This window comes from Calcarisporiella thermophila, assembly GCF_041956535.1.
Source record: "Calcarisporiella thermophila strain CBS 279.70 unplaced genomic scaffold VTP21scaffold_27, whole genome shotgun sequence".
Classification (NCBI taxonomy): Eukaryota; Fungi; Calcarisporiellomycota; class Calcarisporiellomycetes; order Calcarisporiellales; family Calcarisporiellaceae; genus Calcarisporiella; species Calcarisporiella thermophila.
Window position 1 is genome coordinate 289,354 of NW_027192217.1, and position 27,783 is coordinate 317,136.

At 48.8% G+C, this 27,783-nt stretch overlaps 11 protein-coding genes across 11 annotated transcripts; 7 read left to right on the top strand and 4 right to left on the bottom strand.

The window, feature by feature from the left end:
• Positions 1-94: 94 nt before the first annotated feature.
• On the top strand, positions 95-4,261 carry VTP21DRAFT_6505 (uncharacterized protein; the record flags this gene model as incomplete). Its single annotated transcript, XM_069397143.1, has 6 exons — positions 95-308; positions 375-478; positions 537-1,566; positions 1,651-3,026; positions 3,117-3,708; positions 3,780-4,261. 6 exons carry the CDS (start codon positions 95-97, stop codon positions 4,259-4,261), a joined length of 3,798 nt encoding a protein of 1,265 aa, XP_069247020.1.
• A 142-nt stretch (positions 4,262-4,403) lies between these two features.
• Positions 4,404-4,693, top strand: VTP21DRAFT_6506 (uncharacterized protein; the record flags this gene model as incomplete). The annotated part of the gene is made up of 2 exons (XM_069397144.1): positions 4,404-4,581; positions 4,647-4,693. 2 exons carry the CDS (start codon positions 4,404-4,406, stop codon positions 4,691-4,693), a joined length of 225 nt encoding a protein of 74 aa, XP_069247021.1.
• A 120-nt stretch (positions 4,694-4,813) lies between these two features.
• VTP21DRAFT_6507 (uncharacterized protein) lies at positions 4,814-5,964 on the top strand (the record flags this gene model as incomplete). The annotated part of the gene is made up of 3 exons (XM_069397145.1): positions 4,814-5,253; positions 5,317-5,703; positions 5,772-5,964. 3 exons carry the CDS (start codon positions 4,814-4,816, stop codon positions 5,962-5,964), a joined length of 1,020 nt encoding a protein of 339 aa, XP_069247022.1.
• A 615-nt stretch (positions 5,965-6,579) lies between these two features.
• Positions 6,580-7,593, bottom strand: VTP21DRAFT_6508 (uncharacterized protein; the record flags this gene model as incomplete). The annotated part of the gene is made up of 4 exons (XM_069397146.1): positions 6,580-6,855; positions 6,926-7,089; positions 7,153-7,402; positions 7,462-7,593. 4 exons carry the CDS (start codon positions 7,591-7,593, stop codon positions 6,580-6,582), a joined length of 822 nt encoding a protein of 273 aa, XP_069247023.1.
• A 1,658-nt stretch (positions 7,594-9,251) lies between these two features.
• Positions 9,252-13,567, top strand: VTP21DRAFT_6509 (uncharacterized protein; the record flags this gene model as incomplete). The annotated part of the gene is made up of 14 exons (XM_069397147.1): positions 9,252-9,254; positions 9,315-9,402; positions 9,463-9,604; positions 9,667-9,827; positions 9,915-10,098; positions 10,172-10,280; positions 10,353-10,568; positions 10,633-10,741; positions 10,820-11,034; positions 11,095-11,192; positions 11,262-11,563; positions 11,641-12,145; positions 12,217-12,435; positions 12,526-13,567. 14 exons carry the CDS (start codon positions 9,252-9,254, stop codon positions 13,565-13,567), a joined length of 3,393 nt encoding a protein of 1,130 aa, XP_069247024.1.
• Positions 13,568-14,123: 556 nt separating this feature from the next.
• Positions 14,124-16,151, top strand: VTP21DRAFT_6510 (uncharacterized protein; the record flags this gene model as incomplete). Its single annotated transcript, XM_069397149.1, has 4 exons — positions 14,124-14,618; positions 14,685-14,817; positions 14,890-15,436; positions 15,530-16,151. 4 exons carry the CDS (start codon positions 14,124-14,126, stop codon positions 16,149-16,151), a joined length of 1,797 nt encoding a protein of 598 aa, XP_069247025.1.
• A 947-nt stretch (positions 16,152-17,098) lies between these two features.
• VTP21DRAFT_6511 (uncharacterized protein) lies at positions 17,099-20,508 on the top strand (the record flags this gene model as incomplete). The annotated part of the gene is made up of 2 exons (XM_069397150.1): positions 17,099-18,221; positions 18,290-20,508. The coding sequence occupies 2 exons, from the start codon at positions 17,099-17,101 to the stop codon at positions 20,506-20,508; spliced, it is 3,342 nt and encodes a 1,113-aa protein (XP_069247026.1).
• A 990-nt stretch (positions 20,509-21,498) lies between these two features.
• Positions 21,499-21,984, top strand: VTP21DRAFT_6512 (uncharacterized protein; the record flags this gene model as incomplete). Its single annotated transcript, XM_069397151.1, has 1 exon — positions 21,499-21,984. The coding sequence occupies one exon, from the start codon at positions 21,499-21,501 to the stop codon at positions 21,982-21,984; it is 486 nt and encodes a 161-aa protein (XP_069247027.1).
• Positions 21,985-22,473: 489 nt separating this feature from the next.
• Positions 22,474-23,961, bottom strand: VTP21DRAFT_6513 (uncharacterized protein; the record flags this gene model as incomplete). Its single annotated transcript, XM_069397152.1, has 3 exons — positions 22,474-22,826; positions 22,911-23,754; positions 23,821-23,961. The coding sequence occupies 3 exons, from the start codon at positions 23,959-23,961 to the stop codon at positions 22,474-22,476; spliced, it is 1,338 nt and encodes a 445-aa protein (XP_069247028.1).
• Positions 23,962-24,380: 419 nt separating this feature from the next.
• VTP21DRAFT_6514 (uncharacterized protein) lies at positions 24,381-26,537 on the bottom strand (the record flags this gene model as incomplete). Its single annotated transcript, XM_069397153.1, has 1 exon — positions 24,381-26,537. The coding sequence occupies one exon, from the start codon at positions 26,535-26,537 to the stop codon at positions 24,381-24,383; it is 2,157 nt and encodes a 718-aa protein (XP_069247029.1).
• Positions 26,538-26,713: 176 nt separating this feature from the next.
• On the bottom strand, positions 26,714-27,640 carry VTP21DRAFT_6515 (uncharacterized protein; the record flags this gene model as incomplete). Its single annotated transcript, XM_069397154.1, has 3 exons — positions 26,714-27,378; positions 27,448-27,509; positions 27,582-27,640. 3 exons carry the CDS (start codon positions 27,638-27,640, stop codon positions 26,714-26,716), a joined length of 786 nt encoding a protein of 261 aa, XP_069247030.1.
• Between the last annotated feature and the right edge of the window lie 143 nt (positions 27,641-27,783).

Consider the following 27,783-nt stretch of genomic DNA (forward strand, 5'->3'; position numbering starts at 1 on the left):
TATACCCCTTCATTACCCCCCCCCCCTCCATCTAGTATCCATCCTTAATTTATTTGATCGATTTAATCCAATCCTAAAGCTATAATTCAAGCGCATGTCCGTGGATCCAGCAACCGCTATATTCACGGCAGCCGCCCATAACGATGTAGCCTATTTTGAAAATCTCGTGCGCTCCATTTCTCCCGAGGATCTCAATGTTCTACGCAATGAGGAGGGGAAATCCCCCTTGCATGTCGCGGCTGTCGAAAATGCGGTGGAAGTGGTTCGATTTCTGTGCCAAATGCGCGAGGTGAACATTAATTTGGGAGGTGGGTCCCATTCTGAGCGCAACGAAACGGACCCACACCTCACTAACCGATGTCTAATCTGTGTAGATAATGACAATGAAACGGCGTTATATCAAGCTGCAGCGGCTGGCAACGTTGCAGTCGTGGAAGCATTAATTCGTGCAGGCGCGATCGTCGATGCCCCCAATAGAGTATGATTCCCATTTGAGCGCTCACTTTAACCCAGGCTCACCGATCTTGCCTTACTAGGAGGGCATCACCCCACTCATCATTGCAGCCTACAACAATAATGTCCATGTCGTGATGTGCCTACTTGACCTTGGCCACGCAAATATCAATCACCAAGACACCACCGGGAAATCCGCCCTCACTCTCGCCGCCTACGAAGGGAGTGTCGCGTGCGTGGACGTGCTTTTAAAGCGCGGAGCCAACATCAACCTCGTGGACCAATACGGTTGGACGGCGCTGATGCTTTCGGCCTACGGCGGGCAGCTGGAGACCTGCAGGATGCTCGTTCACCACGGCGCAAACACCCAGACCCGCACAAGCAACGGAAAGGATGCCGTCACGCTGGCCAGGGAGGCTGGGCACCACCATGTGGCGGACATCATCATGGGCGGCCACGTCGCGAGGGCGAGATCGCCCGCGCCTCCGTATCAGGAGGAGATCCCGTTGAAGGCCGTGGCCGTTCCCGACCTGCCCTCGCCCGCCAACCCTGGCCACCACGACCCGTTTGTTGCCGCAGGTCGCGTCACTCGCTCCATGTCCAGCAAACGTCGCACCCTGGTGAATCGCTACCGCCAGAGCCACCTCGAGGCCGGCAAAACAAACCTCTCGCACGGCCGGAGCCCCATGAATCCCGGCGATGCCATTGCTCGGTTAGGCGAGCGCCGCGGGCCTGGCGATAATATCCGAAACCAGCCGCCCCCCCAAAAGTATACGTGGTGGGCCGTGTTTGCTATGGTCGTCACGTGCTGCTTCCCCAACGTGTGTCTCTCGGCGTGTCTCAACAAGAAGAACGAGAGTAACCGGCAAGCGTGGCGAGAAAAGGTGGCCCTCTGCTTCATCATCGTGTTTGTGTCCGTGGTGATGGGCTTCATGACGTTTGGGCTCTCGCAGCTTGCGTGTACGCCCATTGTGCCCATGGACCCCGACGAGGTCGCCCAAAAATACGGACCCAACCAACCCGGGCAAAAGCTGATGATTGTCCGCGGCGAGCTGTATGATTTGGGCTCGTATTTTGCCAATGGTTTTCACCGCCCCATTTTGCCCTACGATGGTATTGAATGCTATTACCGCACTGAGCTTGCCCTACTAGACATCTAATCTTGCACCCTGCTTGTGCTTTTTTTTTCCCCTTTAGACAAACAATTGGAGAGTATCATTAATCCGCTGTTCGGGAGGGATATTTCCAGATTTTTCCCTATTAACCGAGTTGCAAAAGGATGCAAATACGGTCCGGCTCAGATACCAGGCTATAATTGCGAGGTGAAGGGGAAAGAGTATTGCCACGTAACACCACTAGCTCTGAATCATCTCCAAAGTCAGTCCATAAAGAGGTGGATTGCTTACACTTGGCAAAACATCACCCATCCGACCGACGATCGTAAGCTCTTCGTGTATGGCGATAAAGTGTACGATGTGGGAAAATATTTGCAATTGCCGGACGCCCTGCTGTATTTGGGCGGGGAAAACAAGATACAGATTCGTGACTGGATTCGCGACACCTTAGTGGGCCGAGATGCCACCATGGATTTGGTCCACGATGAGAGAACGCGGGAAATTGTCAAGTGCTTGGACGAATTTCTCGTGGGCAAACTCGATGGCACCACTATTGGGTGCTTGATGACCAACTTGATCATTATTGCTGAGATGGTGATCCTGACGGGAATCATTCTGATCAAATTCGTGGGGGCGGTGACCTTCTCCTGGTTCTTCTCCTGGAAGCTCGGGAAATTATCGAAGAAACCCAGGCCCGACGACTCCCTCTCGTACGTTCTCCTCCTGGTGACTTGCTACTCGGAGGGGGAGGCCTCTCTGCGCACCACCCTGGACTCGCTAGCCTTGAGCGACTACTCAGACAACCACAAGCTGCTCTTCGTGATTGCGGACGGCAAAATCACCGGAAGCGGAAACTCGAAGCCGACGCCCGATATCTGCAAGGATATGATGGAGATGAAGAGCAGGGACGACCCTGAGCCCTCCTCCTATGTGGCCATCGGCGATGGAAACAAGCGCCACAACATGGCCAAGGTGTACACCGGATACTACAACATCAAGGACCGCCGGGTCCCGATGATCCTTGTTGAAAAGTGCGGCACCCCTGCGGAAATGTCTGGCCCGAAGCCCGGCAACCGCGGGAAGCGCGATTCCCAGCTCATCCTCATGCAGTGGCTCAGCAAGGTCACCTTTAACGAGCAAATGACCCCGCTTGAATTCGATATGTTCGAGAAGGTGCGCGGCCTGATTGGGGTTACGCCGGACAAGTTCGAGATGGTGCTCATGGTGGATGCGGACACGCTCGTGATGCCCGATAGCGTAAGTCGCATGGTCGCCGCCATGGAGCGTGATGTGGAGGTGATGGGCCTGTGTGGAGAGACCCGGATTGCGAATAAGACTCAGTCTTGGGTGACCATGATCCAAGTGTTCGAATACTACATCTCGCACCACCTTGGCAAGGCGTTCGAGTCCGTGTTTGGCGGTGTGACGTGCTTGCCCGGCTGTTTCTGCATGTATCGGGTAAGTCTTTCATCCTACTCCGCACAAGGACGGATGGGCTCACTGGTGTTTCTCTCTGTGTGTGTATGGGGGGGGGGGGGCTCCATGTAGGTAAAGGCGCCGAAGAATGGTGGGGTTGTGCCCATCCTGGCCAATCCGGACATTGTCGAGATGTATTCCTCGAACGTGGTCGACACGCTCCACCAGAAGAACTTGCTCTTGCTCGGCGAGGATCGGTACCTGACCACCCTCATGCTCCGCGCCTTCCCAAAGCGCAAGATGATCTATGTGCCAAAGGCAATATGCAAGACCGTGGTCCCCGACGAACTTCGCGTGCTCCTGTCGCAGCGTCGCCGGTGGATCAACTCCACGATCCATAACCTGATGGAGCTGATTCTTGTCCCCGAGCTCTGCGGTATATTTTGCTGTTCGATGCAGTTTGTTGTGTTTCTCGACTTGCTGGGTACGGTAGTGATGCCGGCATCACTCCTCTTTCTCGTCTATCTCTGTGTGATGGCCGGACTAGGATTCAACAATGTCCTGGTGCCGCTTGTATTGGTGGCGGCCATGTTTGTGCTGCAAGCGGTGCTCATCCTGTTTACCACACGCAAGGTGGTCTACATCCTCTGGATGTTTGTCTACATTTTTGCCATCCCCGTGTGGAACTTCTTCCTGCCGGTGTACGCGTTCTGGCACTTTGATGGTATGTCATCCGCCGCCCAACCGATGGCCTGCTCCAAATTCCAATACTAACGATGCTCTGCCCTCTGACAGATTTTAGCTGGGGCGCGACGCGGCAAATCCAGGGCCCCGATGCCGGCCATGGAGGGGGCGGCGATCAAGGCGAGATGTTCGACCCTTCCAAGATTCCGATGAAGAAGTGGGAGCAATGGATGCTCATCCGGCGAGAACAGCAGGAGAAGGCGATGGCCATGCACGGGGAGACTAGGCCATTCCATGCGCAGCAGCAACACTTGGGACTTCCCCATCCACGATTCCGGCCGAGGTCCCCCGGTTTCCCTACGCCTCCGCGTACTCCAACTGGCCTGTCGCCCGTCAGGGGACCGCCCTCTCCCCACCTCTATCCGGGGCAGCCGTGGGGTCCGCCTTCTCCCACCGTGCCTCCCTCACCACAGCCGTCTCCTTCGCTGAGAGGGCCGCCGTCGCTGAGAGGACCGCCGTCGCCAAGGGGACCGCCGTCACCTGGGGGACCACCATCACCAAGACATGCAGTAGCAAAACCGGGGCATTTTTAGAATACTTTTCTTTGTTTGGCTTTTTCATCTAGGCTCGCAATTTTCTCTATTTAATTATTTATTGCTTTATACCATGTTGTTTCCAACTGTTGTATACGAGGGTGGGAGGATGCATAACACGTAATTAAACTTGAATTGTTGTATGTGCTTTGCTTGCAGCCCGCCTGATCGCGGTCGATCTTCCGCCCCTGCCGCCCGCTTTGACTTGCATGGCGCCTCTGCACGCTCCTCCCCCGTGCATCCCCCGCTCTCCTCAGGGGACTGCCTTTTTAGGATAGATTTCAGGTTAGGTTACACCCTGTTTCCATTCTGGAACCTTTGTAAGCCGGGAGTCGCACAAAAAGTGACAAGCCCTATCCACTGAATCCCTATGCTTTTATTCCAGATCAGGCCTTGCTGGGTACCAGTGAAGCACAGCAACTCTGGCTCTGATTTCTGACTTCATTGAATGGTAGAAGAGCGGCCATTCCTGTCGCTTCCTAAGGATCCCACCTCCCCTTCCCCTTGTCGCTTTCTGTGAGTGTGCCCTCGCCATTCTGTTTACTCACGAAAATGCCCCATTCTCTCAGTCTCCTCATCCTGCTGCTCTCCTGCCTCATCTGCCTTCCTTCCCCTGCGCGCTTGGACGAAGTCCCCTCGCCCCAACTCTTCAAGCTCAACAACAGCTGGGCCGCCCCCTTCCCAGATGCACCGCTGCCCCTCTCCAATCAAACCGCAAACTTCATTCAGCAAAATTGGCGCATTCCGAAAAATGGATTTCTGGGCGGCGCAAACACGATGAGCTTCGTCCCCGATCCAATTAGCACAACAGGCGGGTTGGCTCTGAAAATCGCCTATCCGATGGGAAGTTACTCGCCCTCTGGCGCAAAAAAACCAAACGGCGCAGGTGTCGAAGGCGGGGCGCATTTCTACACTCAACCATTTGCACCCAATGCGCAGTGGAAGAGCGCGCTATTGAGCTATTGGGTTGGTTTTCCTAGCAATTTTCCTTGGTAATGAGCCCTGTATTCGACTCAGATGATGGCGATGCTTGACTAATCATTCTCCATCTACAGGGTCAAGGGAGGCAAGCTTCCCGGCATCTATGGGGGGGAAGGCGGCGAAGGGTGCTCGGGTGGTATGCACTCCTATGGGGACAACTGTTTTTCCATGCGCATGATGTGGCGGAACGACGGCGAATCCGAGGCCTATGCCTATGTTCCTGAGAGCGAAGAGTTTTGCTCAGATCGACCGACCGTCATATGCAATGAGGTCTACGGGACTTCCATTGCCCGCGGAGAGTTCGAGTTTAGCCTCGGCGCATGGAACAAAATCGACATGTTCATATCGATGAATGATCCTGGCAAGTCGAACGGTGTGCTGAAGGTGTGGCTGAACAACACCATGATGGTGGATAAGAACAACGTCCCGTACAGGACCACGGACGCTTTGGGCGTCAGCCGGTAATTATCGCAAGCTTTGCATGCCTTCTTAGGTTAACCCCATATTCATGTGTGTATCCTCGTCATAGCCTGATGTTTTCGACCTTCTTCGGCGGTGCAACACCGGACTGGGCCACCCCCATCGACACATTCACTGCCTTTAGAGACATTCAACTGAGTGTGGGAGAGCAGCGATTCTCGTCCGCCCACCGCGCAATGGGCCTCTCTTGGATGGGAACCATTGCATTCACCATGTTGGCATGCATTGGATTGCTAATATAGTCACTCATATAATCTGTCTGTCATATATAGCCATTGCTCTACGCAATTTTTCTAATTTTTATTTGTAAGTCTGGATTAGAAGTCGTTTCTGTTTTTTTTTTTTTAGGATCTATTGTCTCTATATTTCCTTACGTTTTTTTCGTTCCTCCCTATTTCGTTCATAATACACTTGAAATAAATAATGCTGCTAATGGAAATTCTGAATCATGGTATTCATATGAAAAGCCTTGTCGGGCCTAATCGTCCTCGATGTAGGATTCATCTAAAATAAGGAGAAAAAACAAAGGGTGCAGGCGGCTTGGTCTAACTTAAATTAGATAAGTGGCAAAGGATCCAGGCTATCGCTTCTCTTGTACAAGAACAACCATATTTTAAAAATCTGGATATAAATCCAGCAGGCAAAAGAAAGAAGAGGGGGGAAGGTGGTAGGAGAGAACGCTATGGTGGTTGCAACGGGGGTAAAGTCTAATTTGTTTTCCTGGATCTTTTGGACCAGTTCATGCGATTGAACCCACCCCATGATTTCAGAGTCTTTGATTACACTACAACTTGAGGATAAAATAATTTATTGGCAAATAGCATACTTTCTATGATAAAGGATTAGCCCGCGTTCACTTAGAGATCGAGCTTCGGTGAACCAAACCCAACTCTTCCCATCTTCACGTTCTCTGACTCCATGTCGTCCAGGAGCTTGAGCTGTTCACGCACATAGTGCACCATATAGGCAAGGTGCGTCGCTTCACCCGTTGTGGAGGCAAACATATTCCGCCAGATCGCCGCAGCAAGCACGGGATCATCCTTGCACATGCCCTCGTCAAACGCAACGACAAAGCCGTGGAACTGCTGGAGAAGGTCTTTCATATAACTTGTGACGATCCGCTCTGAGGAAATCTATTCCAAAAATAAAGCGGCATAAGATGTCAGCAGAAGGGCTGGGTGCCGCGCCCTGTTCGATATTTACCCCATGGGCCCGAATGCGCTTTTCCGCATCATCAAAGAACCGATTCACTAATTCCTGTGTGAAACTCTTACCGCTCCCCTCCGCCCGCAGCCGCACCATAAGCATCCATACGTGTAGCAGAGTCACCGAGAACCATGTCTGATAGTTCTCGGGCATTTGGCAAACTTGATGCGATCAGAATCTCAATTAGCACAAGCAAGACATTAGGAATGGGAATTAAAAGGTACCTTGAATGTAAAAGTCTTTATCTTTTTCGAATTGTTTAGCGCATTCCTCGTACAGATATTCGCTTACTTTCAGGGCAGTCGATTCCATGGAATCATAGCCAAAGGTGCGTCCGATTACACGTAAAACCTTACGCGTGGTAGGCGAAAGTTTGAGCGAAGAAGAGTTGTTCTGATTTTGTGGTGTTGACGATGTAGCAGAAGGGGATGACGAGGGCGATGGAGAAGAAGCATCGGTGTGGGTCGAAGATAACTAACAAGGTTCAATTATTAGCACAAAATGCCCAATGGATTTAAGCCGTGGAGGCTTACTCGTGTAAGGAGTAGAGTCCGTGCCGAAGCTATGGAGCGGCCTGTAGCAGAGTGAAGATTTAGAGGGTAGATTGCCCGCGATGTTAATCCTCTTCCTATTCTCAAAGTTGCCATGGTAGTCTCCAGGATCATTATTGTTTCGACTTTGTTTAACAGAGATGGAATTGAATGTTCCAAGCCTCCAGCAGTCACAACAGGGGCAAATTACCGAGATGTCAAGATCCAAGGTTTATGAACGAGTGCCGGTACTGCAGCGCATTTGGGGTCTCAACATGCTTGGACGAGACTCTTGTGAGATGGCAAATCTGTCAAAAGTCAAGGTAATTTGCAAGAAGGTGCTCCTATATGTAACTTTTGGTATATTATCTAGAGGAGAATGCTCGACTATCATTTCGATACAGGTGCGCACGAAAGGGGAAAACAGCGGTTAATATACTAACCCTATGAATCTAGCTTATTCGATTATGAGAAAAACTGATCGCATAAAAATAAGGTGAAACCTCGAGGTAATCTGCCGAGGCTCATGCTGGACCGGTTTATCCAAGAGCAAAGAAGCCACTTTGAGGGCAGAATCGAGTCTATGAGCTATCCAAAGTATTACAAGTGAGCATCTCTCAGAGAGACGATATCCATAATGACCAGTACAATTGAGGTTATTATGATGCTTGCTAAACACTGTATCTCTCTAACAATAGGCTCTATTTCGGTGGGATTTGCTTAGGCTTATCGCACAGCGGGCGGGTCTACTGATAAGATATTGGCCTCAAAAATGATCAAGTTTAGCGGCGAATGTCTTACATAGTTGAGATATCTTTTGCGAGTTACAGAAAACAAGTTGCAAGTTTAGCTACTTTTATGTGTACATAGAATTTTCTATGCACCACAAGGCATATTGATCCCCATATCCATCTTGTTATAGATAAATAACATGTGTATACACAGGGGCTACGAATTTGTAAGATGGGATGTTCATGTGGCAAATAATGTGGAGGACAAGGGCCTTTGCCCACGGTGCATAGGAGCAGAGAATCCATCGCTAGTTCTAATCACCTAAGCACGTCTTGAGAAAACTTTGATAATCTAATGTATAGTGTAACTTAGGTGAATTCATCAATTGTATTTTGAACACATATCCTCGGGCGATTTCTTTAATTCTTAAAAGATTATTCTTTAGAGGCCAAAGGTCTCACTACGAAGATTCCTATATTCTCAACTAGGGAGAGCTGCGTTTAGTAAAACTCTCTCTTTGTATATTATTGTATTGTTGCGCGGAATATGAACCCGCCCACGTATTTTTTTTTTTATGAAAGAGCACTGAGAGAACGTCATCGATTCAAATTTCTCCTGGCACTGGTTGCACACTATTAGTTTCGCGTTCCCCCACTTTTTCTTTTTTCGCTTAATTTCCACCAGGATATACGAGCATTATTATATATTCTTACGAAAGTGTTAAATCCAATTGTTGTAAAGATTCAGATCAACCAAAGCCTCTAAGGTAATCTGCTATCCCGCCTTGATTGAATTTTGTAGAGCCCCCAGGAATTCCCTTTAAAAAAGTGGTACGCCGGTGGCATCTAGTTTCTTGATCAGCTTGGCAAATCTTTATTACATTTCTCACAGCGATCATTTACCATTGTCTAGGAAGAGTTAGCTTAAAATTCGAAATCACTTTGAAGCTGACTGTTTTTGACTATATTTCGGACATTGTCCAAAGTCACATCGCGCCTGCCTTTCTCGTCCTTCTTCTCTTCTCCCTTCACTACGTAACACAAATAATTTCAGCGTGGACTATGGTAGGCAACCCACGAAGCACACTCCGTAAGCATTTTCCGTAATCCTGATCGTTTTTACAGGAAGACCCAATGGAAGTTTCCCCTGAAAATACCCTGAATAAGCCTCCGCAACAGAACCTAAATGAAGATCTTCCCTCCGTGCTAGATCGTAAGTCGAATTCTTGATTCATTCAAGGCCGTTTTCGCTGATGGTTCTGATGGATCTTAGATGAGCAATTTGCGAATAAATGTATGACGGACATGCAGCTTGAGGTGGAAGATTTTGAGGTGTACCATTGGGATATAAAGGACTGGAAATCGCTAAATCGGCGAACGACAGGTCCCGAATTCGATGCCGGCGGGTGGAAATGGTAAAGCGTTGTAATGTGTTTCCGCCCTGCTTCAATATGCTGAAGTTGGCTCCTACTTTTAGGCGTATCCTTCTATTTCCTGCCGGCAATAACGTTCCCGAACAAATCTCAGTCTACCTGGACTTTGCAGATCCCCAAGGCGCACCGGAAGGCTGGCATGTCTGCGCACAGTTTGCTCTTGTCATATCGAATCCTCACAATCCAAATATTTATATTTTTCACCGTGAGTGACTCCTCCCCTCCAGCTTATCTGAATATTCCCGCCGGTTATTGAAGCTTGTTTATTTATTTTTTTTTACCTTTGCATCAGAGGCCCATCACCGATTCACCATCGAAGAATCAGATTGGGGCTTCACTCGATTTGTTGATTTCCGAAAAGCATTCGATGGGCACGAATTGCAACGCCCGCTAATCGAAAATGGCGAGACTAGAATATCAGTTTTTGTGCGTGTGATGAAGGACACGACTGGTGTATTGTGGCATAATTTTGTCAAGTAAGCATATACCACTTGTCTACTCCGCATTGTTATCACTCTAACACGTCTTGAATCCCATTCCCAACAATAGCTATGACTCTAAGAAAGAAACAGGCTACGTCGGCTTGAATAATCAGGGAGCCACTTGCTACATGAACTCTATATTGCAGTCACTCTATTATACAAACTATTTCCGCAAGGTTGGTGTATTTTTCTTTTTGGAGCTGACATACCGCCTCGAACAAAGCTGATCGTGGCCATTTCAATTTTAGGCTGTGTATCAGATACCAACCGAGAAGGACGAGCCCTCCAAGAGTATGGCCCTTGCACTACAGCGTGTCTTCTACAACTTGCAATTTTCAGATCAGGCGGTTGGAACGACAGAGCTCACCAAATCATTTGGGTGGGACTCTCTTGACTCGTTCATGCAACACGACGTACAGGAGTTCAATCGAGTATTACAAGATCACCTGGAAGCAAAAATGAAGGTAGGACGCATCTTTGAATAGCTGGTGATTTCCGTCGTTTAATGCTCTTGGCACCATAACATAGAACACCCCTGCGGACGGCGCCATTGACCGGCTGTTCGTTGGCAAGATGAAAAGCTATATAAAGTGTATAAACGTTGATTACGAGTCCTCACGGATTGAAAACTATTATGGTATTTATATATTTTTCTGCTGAATGAATGCGTGGCCACGTTTCTTACGGCGTTCGCATTCCCTTGCCTCTCCTATAGACATTCAACTTAATGTGAAAGGGTGTAAGACGCTGATGGATTCGTTCAAAGAATATATCGCGGAAGAAACGCTGGAGGGCGATAATAAGTATATGGCGGAAGGATACGGCCTTCAGGATGCAAAGAAAGGAGTGAGTTTCCTGAGCTTCCCTCCTGTGTTGCATCTCCAATTAAAGCGATTTGAGTACGATATCCAACGCGATATGATGGTGAAGGTATACGGATTTGAAGTTTGACTGCAATTGCACTCGAAATGACCCCATCTCTCGTATTAGATAAATGATCGCTACGAGTTCCCATTCGAAATTGATTTGGGGGAGTTTTTGGCCCCCGAAGCGGACCGTTCAAAACCCCACAAATATCACTTGCATGGGTAACTATATGCTTATTGAAGGGGAACTCTATGGTTAGCAGCACATTGACCCCCTGGTGCCTCTTATAGCGTGCTTGTGCATAGTGGCGACTTGCATGGTGGACATTATTTCGCCCTCATCAAACCCGAGAAGGATGGCAAATGGTTCAAGTTCGACGATGATCGCGTCATTCCTGTGACGGACAAGGAGGTGCTCGAGGATAATTACGGGGGCGAGCTCATCCAGGCCACGCCGCTTAGCACCAACCTACGAACCAGTTTGCGAACGCTAAAGCGATTCACGAACGCTTATATGTTGGTGTACATTCGGGAATCGGAGATGGACAACATCCTCGCACCAGTAGGGGCCGATGATATTCCCCCCCATTTAAGTGAGTGTTGCCGGCTTTCGCGGCATTCGCCCGAGATGGAGATTAACCTGTGGGGAACCACTCTTTACTGCCGATAGAAACGCGCATTGAAGCCGAGAAATTGGCCCTCGAGGCAAGACGGCGTGAGCGCGAGGAAATGCACTTGTATGTGACCTGCCGCGTCATTACGGAGCAGACGTTCCGCCGGCACCATGGCTTTGATCTCGCCAATTTTGACGACAAGAATTTCCCGCTCTCGGAGGTGACCGAATTTCGTGTGCTCAAAACTGAACGATACACCTCATTCAAGAAATCCGTTGCCACCCACTTCTCCCTCCCGCCCGAAAAGATCCGTTTGTGGGTCATGGTCAACCGGCAGAATAAAACCATCCGGCCCGATTCCTGTATCCCTGAGAATGACGCGGTCTCCGGGCTCACCATGGAAACGGTGCGTGACAAGATGGCTTCGCGAACGGGGGATTTGAAGCTGTACCTAGAGTATGGCGAGCGCCCGCTCAACGAGAGAATGATGTTCCCGCCAGAGGGCTCAAACTACATTCTAATCTTTATTAAATACTTTAATCTGGAGACACAGACGATAGAGTAATTGTTCGCTCTGCTCTTAAGCTTTCCGCCTGGTGCATACTAACGTCGTCTCTTCTCCCCACTGGTAGAGGAATATGCCACATGTATGTTCTCAAAAATTCTAAAGTGGGCGACATCTTGCCCCAACTCAGGGAGCGGCTCGAGTTCCCGCCCAACACCCCCCTCTTACTCTTCGAGGAAATCAAGCCGACCATGATCGAGGCCATGAACCCAAAGAACAGCTTCTCTGCCGCTGAGATTCAGGACGGAGATATTATCTGCGTGCAGAAGGATATCTCTCCGGCCGAGTAAGTTACTCTTTTATCTTGCTCGCACGACGCGGGAGTGGCATAGTCGTGGCTCATGCTCATGCATCTATTTTCCATATGTTCTGCTAGGGCTGCCGAACTGGAGATTAGCGGCCGGTGCACTTCCGCGAAAAAGCACTACGAGTTCCTTGCTACTCGGCTCGTCGTCCAGTTCAAACCCAAGATCCCTAGCAAGGAGCTGCCTGAATTCGAACTCACCTTGAGCAATCGCTCCAACTACGACGACGTCGCCAAGGCGGTTGCTCTTCGCCTAGGAGTTGCTGACCCCATGAAAATCCGATTCACCACCGCAAGCCAGCCGCTTCACTTGCCGAAAACGGTGGTGCGGAGGACCCCCTACGTGTTGCTCGCAGAAATGCTTGGACAAACCATCGGCGGCCCGAGGAATAGCCTGTTGTTCTACGAGGTGTTGGATATTTCGATACTAGAGCTGGAGAATAAGAGATATTTGACGGTTTCGTGGATGGGGAGCAACCTGAAGGAGGAATCTTCACACGACCTTTTGCTGCCCAAGGCGGCCACCGTGGACACCCTCCTAAAGGAACTATCCAGTCGCGTCAAGTGCGAGGGTGCGGTTCGCATCGTCGAGGTGATCAAGCACCGCATTTCGCGCATCCTGCGAGGCGATGAGTTCATCTCGGATATTCCTGAGCAAGCGTTCCTCTACGCCGAGCAGGTGCCCTCCGAAGAGCAAGAGCTCTCGGAAGGCGATCGCATCATCGACGTGGTGCATTTCCATCGGGACCCCCATATGTTGCACGGGCTGCCATTCCGGTTTTTGGCGCGCTCTGGAGAGATGTTAGAGGAGACACTCAAGAGATTGCAGGCTCGACTCGGCATGGGTGAGAAGGAGTTTGCAAAGGTCCGGGTTGCAGTCTTGAGGCAAGGAGGTGGGGTGACCTACCTTGGCGAGACGGAGGAGGACGATGAGGGAGACAAGATGATGAAGGAGGAGGTGGGGGTGGAGGCCGGGATCAAAAAGGCGGATTCCGTGATATTGGCAGAGTTGGAGGTGGACTGGCGGGTGGATGTGCTTGGATTAGATCATCCCGGAAGAACAGCTCGAGCAAAGAATGGAGGATTGGAAAAGGCTATTTTCATACGAGGCTAATGGAGATTCGAGCGAGTCAAAACGAGAAGGAATTGAGAAAAGAGAAGAAGAAGAAAAAAAAAGGATATATTCGTGAAAAACTAATATTTCATTTTTGTTTTGTCACTGAGAACTAGAGAGAATGGATGCTTTTTTTTTTTTGAGCTCTTCTACTACGCCTTCCTTTCGCTAGCGACGGCCTTCTCCCCTTTATATATATATTTTACCACTATTCTTTATATTCTAGAAGCCAAGAAAAACAAAGTTATTTTATTCGAGTTGGAAGAGACCGCGGGGAGGCTCCTCAGGCCAATCTCGCTTCCCCCTGAAATTTAAACTATTCGAAATCCGGCTTCAGATGCACCTTTTGTGTCGTAGGAATCTTAGTAAAATTAATAACCCTTTCGCATTTATTTGTCTATTTTATTTTTGGTCTTTCGAGCGTGGATTGTGTAGTTTTCTTCCTCTGGCACCTCTATGTAAATCTGTTTCTTCTTTAATTTAACTTTAGAAAAGAGGGTTATGGGTAATTTCGCGTGACGCCTGTATTATATTTAACTAATTTTGAGAATTGAAGATGAAGAAAACACCACAGGGAGGAGCCTCTAAATCGTCGCGTCCCTCCTCTCCCACTCCACAATCTCCAGCTCTAGATCCCACCGCTGACCCTGCATCGCCCCAAGTCGGCGAAGTCTCCTACAGGAACAGCCATGCTTTGGCTGATTTGCGTCCTGCGACACCTCCAATTATTGGTTCACGCCCTTCAACTCCATGCCTCCAACCCTCCTCATCCCTACTAGATGACATTTCTGATGCCGACGTAACCACACCGTCAAGTTCACTCCCGTCTTTCCGACGTTCCCACCGCTCGCGTGGCAGGAAGATTCCGCCGCTCCCACCCCCACTCCCGGGCCAAGAGAAGCAGCAGCCGCAGGACGAATTTCATGCACCTCAGAGTAGTGGTAAGCGACACAAGCTAGAACGCGTTATGACGGTGGAGACGGCCTACTCGGATGCAGGAACATTATGGGCGGGTCAACCACCTTCAAAAAGTAGGCGCGGGTCGTCTCAAGTACTTACTTGTCATTTTTTGCACGGGATCCATTTGTGTAATTCATCTTCTCGTGTTTACCCTTAGCATGATATCAGCTCAAAAGGGAAGCCTGAGTCCATTCGAATCAAAAGAAAGAGGCGCCCTGCATTACACCAAGCGTCGACTCCTGCCGAAATCTTTGCCGCTAATATTGCCTCCGCCGTTAGCGAAGCTGAAGGTACCAGGCACTTGAATACGCCCTCCTTCTATTTTGCGTGTATAACCTCCCCCCCCCCCCTCTATTGACTAGATTCCGAAGAGCAAGAGCATTTCATCTATAGAGATACCCATTCACGCAAATCCTCAGTCTCTTCGCATCCAGGCGGTCAAAATCTTCAGCCAAGCTGTGCATGCGGCCAGCTGCATCCTGAGAACCCTCATGGAGGGAATATCTGCCCCTACCTGCCCTCCCATCCGAAACTTGATCATCTCCGGGGCCGATTTTACTCAGGCTATGAGAGCAGTGACGGCGGAGGTGGCAACGAGGTGACGCCGCTCCGATTCATACGCAAGGCGTCAAACGGCAGCGTGAGCACGATGGACTCCCTTTCACAACCGCGGCCGCTGCTACGATCCGATGTCGCAAAGCATAATAACATGATCTGGATGTCGAGTCCAAGGCTTCCCCTCCAGCAACACTCAACGTTTCCTCCGCCTGGATATGGTGCCGTGTCATCGCCGTCCTTGTCACACTACCAATACTATCAACAATGGGAGTTGTATGAAGACGCGCAGACACCTCTCACCTTTCGCCGTCGGCCCATCCCCCCTGAACTACGTGAGCGGGAGCGAAGAAGGTAAGCAGCCGCTTTCCCTCAAAGAAATTTACAATCAATCCTTCGATAGGTAGAGCGCTAACATCTGTGCCGCTTTTCTATTTGAATATCCAGTGCATTTTGTCAGATGTTGGTCAACCTGGCAATTACGATGGTACTGGTAGTTTTGCTTACCCTTGCTGCGGCCCTTGTTTCCCTCTCAATGCGTCCGCTTACAGAGGTGCAAGTGAGCGAAGTAAGCGACGTGGCCACCACGCTCAACGAGCTCCAGTTTGACCTGCACGTTCGCGGGCGTAATTGGAACATAGTGGACGTAGCCGTGGATGAGGTCGATCTCCTTTTGTTTGCGTCCAGCCTTAACGGGGAGGGAGATGGGGGCAGAAGGCAACAGCAGGAGTTTTTGGGGACGGTGCGGAGGATGGAGAGGCCGCTCTTGTTCCCAGGGGTGGGGCTAGGGGAGATTTGGACCGGGCTGGTGAGCGTGACGACGAGTAAGGTGCGGCTGCAGGATCCCCTAGCATTCGAGCGGCAAAGATACGAAGAGGATAGGTCCAAGTGGTCGGAATTAGCCAAGGGCCCCTTCAAGCTCACGCTGCGAGGGATCTTAAAGTATCGTTTGGGCAAGTTCTGGGAGCAGCGGGGACGAGTGTGTGCCGTGGTTATGGTGCTTGGCCCCGGAAGGGCCACGATGGATCCCAAGGAGACTGCGCAGATGTGCGGCGAGGACGTCGAATAGCAGTCGGCCGGCCGAAGTTTGTTTATGCTTATACCCCATTCCCATTGACAAGAAATATTATATACTATGATAGAATCCTATGTTATATCCATTTTCCAACGCTATATTATGGTTCTATATTATGGATGATTGTTTATCTAGGAACAGCGACTAGCCGCTATAAATAAGCCCCCTTTTTCTATTGTCATTTTGTGTGTATACGTGTTTGTCCATTGTATGCAAGCATTTCTTAATTCCATTGTTGCTGCTAATCAATCAAGTGCGAGCATTTGTTGAGCTGGAGCAAATTGAAGCTCAAGCCTCCCCAATTTGGGGCCCAGAGGGGTGAATAAACAATCTGGGATTTAGGAATTCGGATTTTTTTCACGCGCCCTCCTTTCCCTGAAGAGAGGTGTCAAAAGACAAGCGCGGCGAGCTGCATAACCTCTCCCGGGGCGTTTTCGTTCTTGGAATGCGCCTTCCTGGAAGTTGACATACCGGCGATGACGTCGGCACCGTTGCTCAAGGTTCGTAACCTAGGGAGCGGGAGAGGGTTTCGGAGCAGATGCACTTCAATTAAAGGATCGCTGATTAAATGTACCACCGTGATACAAAACGAGTTTGCTCGCCTAAGCCGCCCATTCATTTTATCAGGGCCATTGTCTTTGGATGCCTTGAAACCAAAACCAAGTCGGGTATGTTTTGTTTCCCTTTCCGTTCGGGCTCATAAGGAAATAATGTCTCATATCTTTTGACTATAGGACGGGATCCTCCATTGTTTTAGAGAGTTGCATAACTACATTCATCAAATCGGGGCTTCACAAATCTCTTTGTTTCCCCATCACTCTGTTTATCCCACCTGTCCATTCGCTGCATACCACCACTCCCATTTGCACAGCTGGCTGTGCCCTCCCACCTTTCTCTCTCCTGCCCTTTGCCCGAAACCCACCTAGACTTAGACAAGCATAATGTTCAAGCTGAAGCCATCATTCAAGAAACGTCGCAAGCCAGCTGAGGATATCCCGCCCCAATCGGAGGCCGAGACTCCCAAATTGCAAGGCTTACCCGATGAAAATGATTTCCGCACCTCACTTATCCTCCCCCATCTCGCTGCACGCTTCGATATCCTCAAAAGGGATACCCCTCCCTCGGACTCCGAGAAACCCCTTGCCAATCTGCCTAATCAACCATCTTACGCGATGGAATCCCCCCAAGATGTCTCCGCGGGCGTCGAGCAGAAACACATAGAACTCTCACCCGAGACAGCAAGGTACAACCAGCAGCTTAGCGCTTGGGTTGCTGAGCAACGGCGGAATGACGCAGCCAAAATTCCCTTGTTTAGCAACCGATCCTTCAGAGATCGAGAAGGGATCAGTATCGTAAAAAATACCGAGGATTCGCCGGAGACGGAGCCGCCCAGCGTGGATCCCAAACATTCGCCAGAGGTGCTCTCAAATACATCCCATAGAGCCTCGGAGGAGAGCCGCGGCACTCACGAAAACAGAGAAGAGAATATGCCGGCGATGGAGATACTCGACAACGCCGAGGGGCCCGCTCCTCCCCCCCCTCTCAAGGATGAGCCTGTTCCGCGACCCGCCTCAGACAATGCGCCGAAGAGTAGGCAAGCTAGCATAGAGCAATCCCCAACTCCGGGCAAAGCTTCTTCTCCAGTCCCAACCGTTGGTTTGGCCTTGCCTTTGGATGTGGTGGAGCAAGCCGCTCCTAACCCCGTGCGAACTCCGCTTCCTACTTCATCTCCGAGTCCACCAGTGCCAGCAGACAAGCCAGTCCCTTCCTTGCCAAATACTCACAAGGAGCTTCCACCTCTAGTGGCCCAGGCCCCTTCACTATATGCAGGCGAAAAGCCTGACAATATAAGCCTGCCTCCTTCCGAATCCTCACGTGGCTCCCTGACATCCATCGAGACGAGATCTGCTGGAAGCGGAACACTCGAGCCAGATCATGCGCCAAGGCCATATAGCAAACCTCCCATGGTTCCGGAAAAGACCCCGATCTCACCTCCCATTTCTCCTCCTGCGAAATACGCTCATGCTGCAAGCCCACTTCCACTTAGCCCAAAGCTTCCCAAAAGTATACATACAGATTTCCGAGTAGCTTATTTTATCGCCCCTGCTAAACTCTCCCTTATTTCAATTTAGGCTCCACGTTTCCCCAAAATCATCTAGCTTCTGAACCCAAAATCTCGCCACCTCAATCGATGATTTCGTCGCAACCGCCATCGCCCATACAACCCGTATTCCAGCTTCAGCCCCCTCCACGCCCTCCTCCTCCCCCGGTCTCACTTCTTGACCGTAACTTCCCACACAATCAAATCTTCGCCGAAAATCAAGCATCACACTTGGAGAAGGACTCGAGGTTCATTTTCGAGAAGCCTCTTCCGCGCTCCAATACTGCACCCACCCGGAAGCCGGCTGCTAGCTTCAAGCAAGAAAATGAACCCCGAGCGCCAACCCCCAATGGGGATTTGCAGGAACGATTACGAAAAATTAAAAAGAGCGTGACCAAGGGCATACTCTCCTCGGGGCACAAGCCTCGGGAGGAGTTAGATTCGGAAAAGGAGGATGGGCGATCCGATTACAGCGACACAGGCTCTCTCAGCGGAAAAAAGAAACTCTTCTCCAAGTGGACCAATGGCGGAAACAAACAGCCGCCTCCAAAAGCTCGGGCGCAAACTAAGACCATTGGCTATGATAGCAGCGACGACGACCCCGTCATTTCCAAAGCAATATCAAAAAGATTCTACAGTGACGAGAACCTGCGCTCGAGGTTTACTCGCGATAAAGCTGCAAGGAATATAAATGCACCTGTCGTTGCACGCACTGTTCATGCCTATGCCCCCTCATACACTACTATCTCGAGTTCATCCTCTCTTAGATCCATGTCGCCCTCGCGAGAACCACTCATCATTCCCGAGCCCAGCATTGATACCACAAAACATCATGGCGAGATCACAATGGCGCCGACCACGTCGGTTCCTAACTCACCAGCCACTGGGGCTTTTCACTTGGCGCGCAAAGACTCGCTCACGCTAGGGAATTTTAATCCTGCGGGAAATTCAAAGGAGCACAGGGTCAGTCAGGAGAAAGACATGGACCTGACCCCACCTACACCTCCTCCTAAGACAGCTGATGTTAATATCGATTCGGATGGGCACCTTCTGCCACAAGCCAAACCTGAGCAGGCTCAGGATTCGATTGATAAACAACGGCTCTCAACCCCCCCACCCATTCCTCCTCGGAGCCACCTGCGCTTTCATGGGCAGAATTCACCTCCAAATAGTTCAACCCCCAATTCCGAATCGTCTCCGGCATCCCTAGCCCCACCATTGGTAACGATTGAAGACCACACCGGCGCGGATGCCCCATCGGTTGTGCGCAAGACCGTTATCTTGATGAGGCCCGCGCCGCTCACCTCGAGTCATCGGGAGCAGGCATCTACAGAAACGAGTCAAGAGATGAGGGAGCAGCCAGAGACGCTGGTACGCTATTTGAACGAGTCAAATAACGGAAAAGAATGGGAAAATGCTCTTGCGAAACTTGAGGGAAGACAAAACTCGGAACGGAATAAAAACGGTGAAAGGGGAGCAAAGGGTGAGCAGCGCCGCGAGCAAGAGGAAGCATTTCGCCGCAAGTTGAAATCCATTGCCGCCACCTTTGAGGATGCAGATCGCGTGATCGTCACTGAGGGTAACGCGGGAGTAGAGCATGTCAAAATGTACGAAATGAGTGATGGCCGTCTGTTCTGGACCGCGATGGATGGCAACAAGACGCGAGCAAGCGGGATGTTTAATCTAGTCGCAGCAGTGCCTTTTGGTGAAGACGCTGAAGCAGAGGATGGGCAAGAGGATGCCGAGGATGATATAAATGCTAGCGGACGAAGAGCGCGTGAGGGGCGAGATAGCGCACGGCTGCTGCGGCTGATTGAGAAGTTGTCGGTCGAGGACGGAAACCCGACTCCCTTAGCCACCAATGGGGAGAGCCGGGAGGGGGAGCGAGATCCTGGACTGGATGAAGAAGAGGAAGCAGAGGAAGGTTGGATGCTGGAGGAGGACGGGAGACACGCAACTGAGGATATTGCGAATTTCCTCCTTGGCAAAGAGCAGCGCTCTCGATCTTCATTCCTCTCCACCCTGTCGGAAGTCAGCTCACGACCGGCTAGCTACATGAGCACGGAAGGCAACACAACCTCGGTCTACTATGCGCCTGAGGTGACTCTGCCCCGGTTATTGGAGGAAATGATACGTATGCAGCAGGAGCAACAGGAGCAACAGGAGGACAGGGATTTTGCTGATATTCAATGGGACAATTCCGAGGATCGATTGGACGAGATAATGAAGCAGTTGGAGAATCAGCTCTAAAATGCGGCTTATGATTTTTTTTTTATCGGTGGTATTTCATTTCTATTTACCTATCTAATACTCGATGCCCCCTTTAAAGAAACGAGAAGCACTCAATACATACTATGAGATGAATTATATATTTTTTACCATCTTTTATTATATATACTTAAGTGTTCATTCATTAATTATTTACTCTCTATGTGCTTATCTTTGATACCATGCAGTCAGAAACTATTGTATTTAGTTAGATGTTGTTCTGCCCCTCCTAAATTGGCTGGTTTGAGGAATACTAATTCAACTCTTTAGAATAATAATGCCCACATATGTTGCCCCATTTTACTTAAAGTTTTCGCGGTACCGGGAACTCGAACGCTACACTGTCACCTAAAGAGATTTACATTTTAGCTTGATATAGAACCCGACTCCTCCCAGATGACGGGCAAATGACCGACTCCACAAATTTTCCAGGTTGTTCGTGCATTGAGCTAATCTTTATTATGCTAAATCTACCGCGAACTACTCTTTATTTTTCTGAGTATATAACGGTTTGGGAATAGAGTGCATCGGCTATCCTCCGCTATTCACTGAATGGTATTCTCCTCACTATTCGAATTGGCGTCTGAAACAAAACAAAACTCTTCCCAAACAGCTAGGGCATCATCCTAATAATGTGATATGTTCACGGTGGCAACCTGGAGCTAGACTCAATTAGACTTTCACTGAAGGTCTTGGTAGTTGCCTAGACAAGAACATAGCTTACAGCTTAGCAGATTCTCTTAACATGTTAGATCACGACTACAAAGGACTTAGCCAGGCTATGGTTGCGTGTAGGATGAATGTAGCGTTTTTTGCCGCATTAATAGCAAAAGTATCAATTTTTAGGTGCCAACCCCAGCATTGGGTCTGTGCATTTAACGCTTTTAATTTCAGTATTTTTTTCCCATCCCAATTCCTTTGCCACCCCCTTTTCTTTTATTCTTCTCTCAAATTCTCCGATTGACATTGACCATGAATCCAGTTAGTCCTTGTGATCTCATGATAACTCATGCCACCACGCATGATATCATCGATATTTGCGGCTGCGATGATGAACTGCCATTGCATCCTGAACGTCGAGAAGAGATCAAGAGGGCTCTTTCACATAACTCAATCTGGATCGCCCGCGCTCCTGGCCCAGGGGAAATGCAGGTTGTTGGCTACACAATTTGTCAGCCCGCGGCTTTTTTCGGACATGCATACCTCTCCCTAGTGATGACCCATCCTTCGTGGCGGCACCAGGGTGTCGCCCAACAACTAATCGAGAGAGTGCTTGAGCAATGTGATTTGGGAAAGAGCCGAAAGTTGTTTTGCACGGTGCGGGAAAACAACCTGCCCATGCAACGACTGTTGGAGAAATTAGGCTTCCAGCGTTCCGGATCTGTCCAGCATGTGCATGCAAATGAAGAGGCAGAGTTGGTGTTCCATCGGTTATATGAGGGTAGAAAAGAGGAGTAACAAGAACTAGAACCAGTCTAGGTGCCACAATTGTTGTATTATTAATATTTTTAAATGTATAATTAGCCATATATTTGTTTGATATTACTATTAAGGTCAGATAGGAGATAGTATTAACTGAATAAGATCCCTAATCCATTGTGAACAAATCTGTTGCAGATAACAAGATCTCTTGCTAAAATATACGACTGAGGCAGCACCCTGAGTTCGAATACACTTATATGTTTTTCATTAAATTCAGTGCCATTTATCCGGGGATTAGACGGTGAAGGCAATCAACTTGGCACTGTAAGGCTATTTTATCTTTCGACTGTGATTGTCTCACTCCATCATGAAGCATTTTTGCAGCATATCAGTTCGTTAAACTCGAAAATTAATATCTATTCATTCAATAATTATAATAAAAAGCACACAAACGAAAATCAAAGCAGTAGAATTTACGAAATGACGAACTCGTATGTACAACAATTTTACAAGTAACTAGCAGGGTCAAGCCGTAAGCAGCGCGGCAAGCTTTTTAGTGAAGAGTCGAGTCATCCGTCGCCCATTCAACATCGCGCACGCCTGACTGACTGGCGGAGAACTGTCGGCGTATTCTATACTTTCCTTTTGGTAAGTATTGGAGAGACGAGGACGCTTGCGTGGACTGGGTGTCTCCATTGGTTTTGCTTTTTTGCAGGGTCGCTCTTGCAAAATGTCATAGTTCTCTTTCTCACTGTCGCTAGAGGGAGAAGGTCGTTTTCTGGGACTCTTTGAAGTAGGAGAAATCACCTCGGATTCTATTCTACAATCGACATCAGTATTACCGCTTGTGGCCAGTGCAAGGATATTCTTCTTATTTTCTATCAACAAAAAGATCAGCGAGAATAAGAGCACGTTCTTAATGACTGGTATTCACTGAAATATATATATATGCAACGACTTACTTCTGTTGGATTTCTTTAGATTATTTTTAGCTGCTTTCAAGAATCGCGTCAAGGGAACTTGTTTCTTCACCGCGCGCAAAGCTTTGTCGACCCGGTCAGACCATGCATCTGTATCGCTTAACACATGATAATCGAATACTGTTTCCCATTCCTTTGCAATCTCAGTACGGTTCACAAATATGACCTTTCCTCCACGCGCATGCACTGCCTTGGCCATTTCGCGCACAAAGGCACGTATCCCCGTCACTTTAAGTGAGGTGCCCATGACCAGCAACAGATCCGGCTGCGCTCGCAAATCTTTTATCTGCATGCGGCCAATGGTTTCTCCATGAGGATGCTCCTCGCTATAAAGCGCGATGTCAGGTCGAATTCGCCCCACTGCCAAAGGCCGCCTCCCAACGGTACGCCGAGCATCGTTTCTTCCCTCGCACTCCATACAAGGAGGCGCTCGTCCTTCCGAGAATACCGTGCATAATTGTGGAGAAAAGCGCTGTTTTGCATTGCAGAGCGTGCACCTCACTTCCTCCATTGAGCCGTGCAGCTGCACCACAGATGGATTATTTTCTAACCGCGTTTCCATCCCGCTTTTCGTCTCAAGGCCATCTATATTCTGGGTATAGCAACGAAGAAGCCTTCCGGTTTTAAAGAGGCGTCGGATAAATGCGTGAGTGCGCGTTGGAGTGCATCGCTGCGTTAACTGCTTGAGCTCGCCTATGAATGTATAGAATGCGGCAGTTGTATCTGGATTCAGGAACACCGTCGCGTCGAAGAGATCCTGTCCTTTGCTAAGAGTTGGATACTTGGATTTGACAAGATTATAGAGACCGTCTGAGGATCGAAAATCCTAATTTAAGCCAAAAGAGATGAGCAAACGCGCAGCTTGTGAAAAGGGAAGTGTAAATAAACTTACTGGGATCCCGGCGCTGCATGAAATTCCCGCGCCGGTTACGACAATACATTTTTTAGTTTTGAGGAGAAGATTCGTAATTTCGTTCAGAGCCTTCTCACAAGAAGAATCGCCGAGTTTTAGCCTCACTGTTCTTTTCGACATTGTTTAAGGAACCACTGAGAACAGGTGTATGCAAACGTCTACGCGAATACTTTAGGGGGAGATAAGAACAGAGAGAGTGGCATATAAACACGAGAGTAAAAGAAATGGATGAAGATAAATAATATACCGTCACGCGTCGTAATAAAACGCGAAAAGAAATATTGCACGGCGGCCATTGGCCACGGGAAATTGTGTTGATCCAAAATATATTTACCGTAGCTGCTCAAATAGTTATATATTCATATCTAAACGCGGTTTAACAAGCATCATTGATAAAAAAAATCTACAAAATAACGCATTACTTATTACATAAAAAGAGTACTTTAGAACTATTCCTTGTGCACTGAATACACGTATATAATCAAATCGCATCTAGAAGTCTGAGGGTTTGCACTCGGCTGTTGATTTCAAGAGGTTTACTAACGGCCCCACAAACGGGACAAAAGACTAGCATCTTCCTGGATCGGGTTTGCATTGGCATCCACCTGCGCAGGCGTCTCCTCTACCTTGGTCTCACTGCGGTAAGTGGAATCGGCCGAAGGCATTGGTGTCCTCAGGTTATACCAATTGGGTTCTGGTTGATTTCCAAGCAGGCCTCCTTCACGCTGAGTCTGCTCCCATATAACGCTAGCCTCTTTCGCGACACGAGAGGTCTCACGGCTCACGCCATCAGTCCAATCCCGCAAGCCTTGGTTTATAGAACTCACTGTATTTCGTGCTTCATCCCCTATGCGCTTTAACCCCTGAGAAACCTCACTCCCGACTTGCGAGATTTGCTTGCTGGACTCTTGTTGCCACTCACGCGCACCTTGCATCACACTTTCGACTGTGTCGTCAGTATATTCCTTAAGGGACTTAAGATAGCTTTTCGCGTCTTCCCCTACCCGCCCAGCCTGTTTCTCAACACCTTGACGCCATTCATTCAGCTTTTGCATCCTATCTGCCATATCTCTTTCTGTCCCTTCTTTTGCGGTCTCAAGCTTCTGTTTTGCATCTTGCGTAACCCGTACTACTTCCGCTCTCGAGCGGTCCAACCACTCGCGCTCTCCTCTCATCACACTCTCAACCGTATTTTCAGCGTTTTCCTTGAAAGAATTCAAACTTGTCCTTGCATCCTCCCCAATCTGCCCGGCCTGTTTCTCAACACCCCGACGCCATTCGCCCAGCCCTTGCATCTTATTTGCCATATCTCTTTCTGTCTCTGCTTTTGAGGTCTCAAGCTTCTGCTTTGCATCTTGGGCCACTCGTAAAATCTCTGTTTTCGAGTCCTCTAACCATTCGCGTTCTCCTCTCAACACGCTCTCAACTGTACCCTCTGCATGTTTCTGAAAATCCTCGGTCCCTCTTCTAGCATTTTCGGCAATCTGCTCCATTTGATCCTTCGCATTGCGTTGGAATCCGCGTGCATCCTCCATGATGCCCTTTGCTTTCTCTTGAACAGCTTCCTTAGCCTCCTGGGACTTCCCGAAGAAATAGTCCTTCCAGGAACTGAACCAGCCTTCAGCCTTGTCTGGTAGCTGATCTTCAGTCCCTGTTCCAAATGACTGGTGCTTGACATTTTCAGTCAATTCACTCATTCCCTGGCGAGTGTCCCTAGCGCGCTGATAAATATAATTCTGCGCATTTTTGGCTCGATTGTAAACCTCATCTCTCATGGACTGTGATCTTTCGCTTATTCTCTCGGAACTCTCTCCAATGCTCTCTTTGACTTGATCCAGCCACCCTCGGGCTTCCTTTTCGGTTTCTTCCAAATGCTCAATGGCTTTCTCCTTTGTTTCGTCGTATTTTCTATTGAACTTTCGCTCCCTATTTCCTCTCGCATCAAGGGCTCCACGCAAGCTATCATTCGTATCCAGCTCACCAGCGCCCCCAGATAACTTTGCGCCAATATGAGTTGTGGCCTCGCTCATTCTCTCTTTGGCATTCTGGAATATATCGTTGACAATATGGCGGGCATTTTCGGCCCTCTCAGTTGCGTAATCTTCTAGACCTTTGAAATTCGTTTGGGCCGTGTTCCTAGCCTCTTCCATGCGCTCGGATGCATATTTGCTTTTGTCTCTGGCGGTTTCCTTTACATATTTCTCTGTTTCATCCCTTTTTTCCCGCGCTTTGTTGGCTAAATTTACAGCTGACTCTTCCCAGGCCATGGGTTCAGTGGTCTCTTTTCCCTTATATCCTCCTCCTCCTCCTTTGATATCACTGGCCCCAACAAAGTTGGACACATTTTGTAAGGTGCTGTCAGCCCATCCCACTGCACGCTGTCGATATGCTTCCACGTCTTGGCGGATATCTTCGCTGGCCTGTTCCAACCTCTGCCTTGCCTCTTTTTCTCTTTCACGCCACCTCTGACCAGAATTCTCCGCCTGTTCATTCAAGTTCTCAAACCGAGAATTGAGTCGGCGCGTGGCACCCTCAATTGAGGAGCGCGTCTCGGAGATGCTTTCCGAGAGCTGCTCACGAATTTCTTTTGCAACGCTTGGATCTATACGAACCCCTTCGGGAAATGAATCCCAATAAGATCCAGAAGTAGAGTCTCTTACGTCGGAGCGATCGTGGTCAGAAGTAGGGACTGGCATGGTTTACAAAGTATTCTTTCAGCTGAAAATAAACGAGAACACAAAAGAGCAGAGGTGAAAAAGAGTGCTTAAATACGAAACCAAGTATGTGAATATTTTATCTTCGGCGCAAAATGAACGCCAAGTATACAAGTCACAGTGCAGTCACATATCGCAAAGTCCTTATATGTTATTTTCTATTTACAAAACTTGTCACTCTTCAACTTTACACGTCTGTCCAGCATTGCTTCCGACAGTTTCCCCTCCTTTTTTGCCCTCTTCAATTCACGCGTGTCCTCCTTAGAGGTCACAATCTTCCCCCCGCCCCATGCGTGGAATCGTTTTATTTGCTCAACCTCCAATTCTTCCTCATTCACGATCTCTTTGGCCTCCTTCTTAGCTCGCCTTTTATTTCGTGCCTGGAACTTGACTTGGAAGAGCTCGCAAAACCCGATCGTCTCTGCATCGCCGCGTAAACGCAAGCCACCGCCTGCAACCTCGTCCACCGAAAGAAACTTTTGATATGGGGTTTGGAAGGCTATCCCAGCTTCCTTCACCACTGGAGCCCAGCTTTCAAGTGGGCCCACTGCAGTCGAACCAACACTCAACTCCCCGAATTTGTCGCAGCTCAAATATTTTCCATCACTTGTCTTGAATGCATATTCCCCCGACATCAATCGCTGCGCCAGGAAAACTTGCTGCACATCGGTAGGTTCGGCATCAGAGAGTGAGACAGAGAGAGGAGAGAGGTGTAGAGAGGTAGAGTCTTCAACAGTGTGTATACAGACAGGTGCATGTTCGGCTTTGAATAAAATAAAAATAGGCCCAGTCAGATCGTCCAGGGACTCTACGGGAATCCAGCCTAGGTATTCAAAATTAAGTTGAAATTCATGTGTAATTTTACCCGATGAGAAAAATGTATCGGATTTACCTTCTAATGATTCAGGTGTTTCTTTTTGCTCAACCTCATCGAGATCTTTTCTCTTCTTCTTCCTAAAAATAAGATGATTCAATGTTGACAGATCTATTGGAGGGAGGAGGGAGAGCAAATCTAAATATTCTTACTTTTTTTTGGAATCGCCTTTAAAGCTCAGCTTTCCTGACCTTATTTTATAATCTGACATTAATTATTGATCGAGTATAAAGGTCAGATCGTAATATTTGGCAAGGAATTGAAAGCCAATGTGGATTACTTGCCAACATTAAATCTAGTTTGACATATTAGGAGTTCCGAATCAATTCATATTAATCATAAATGATTCGGTAC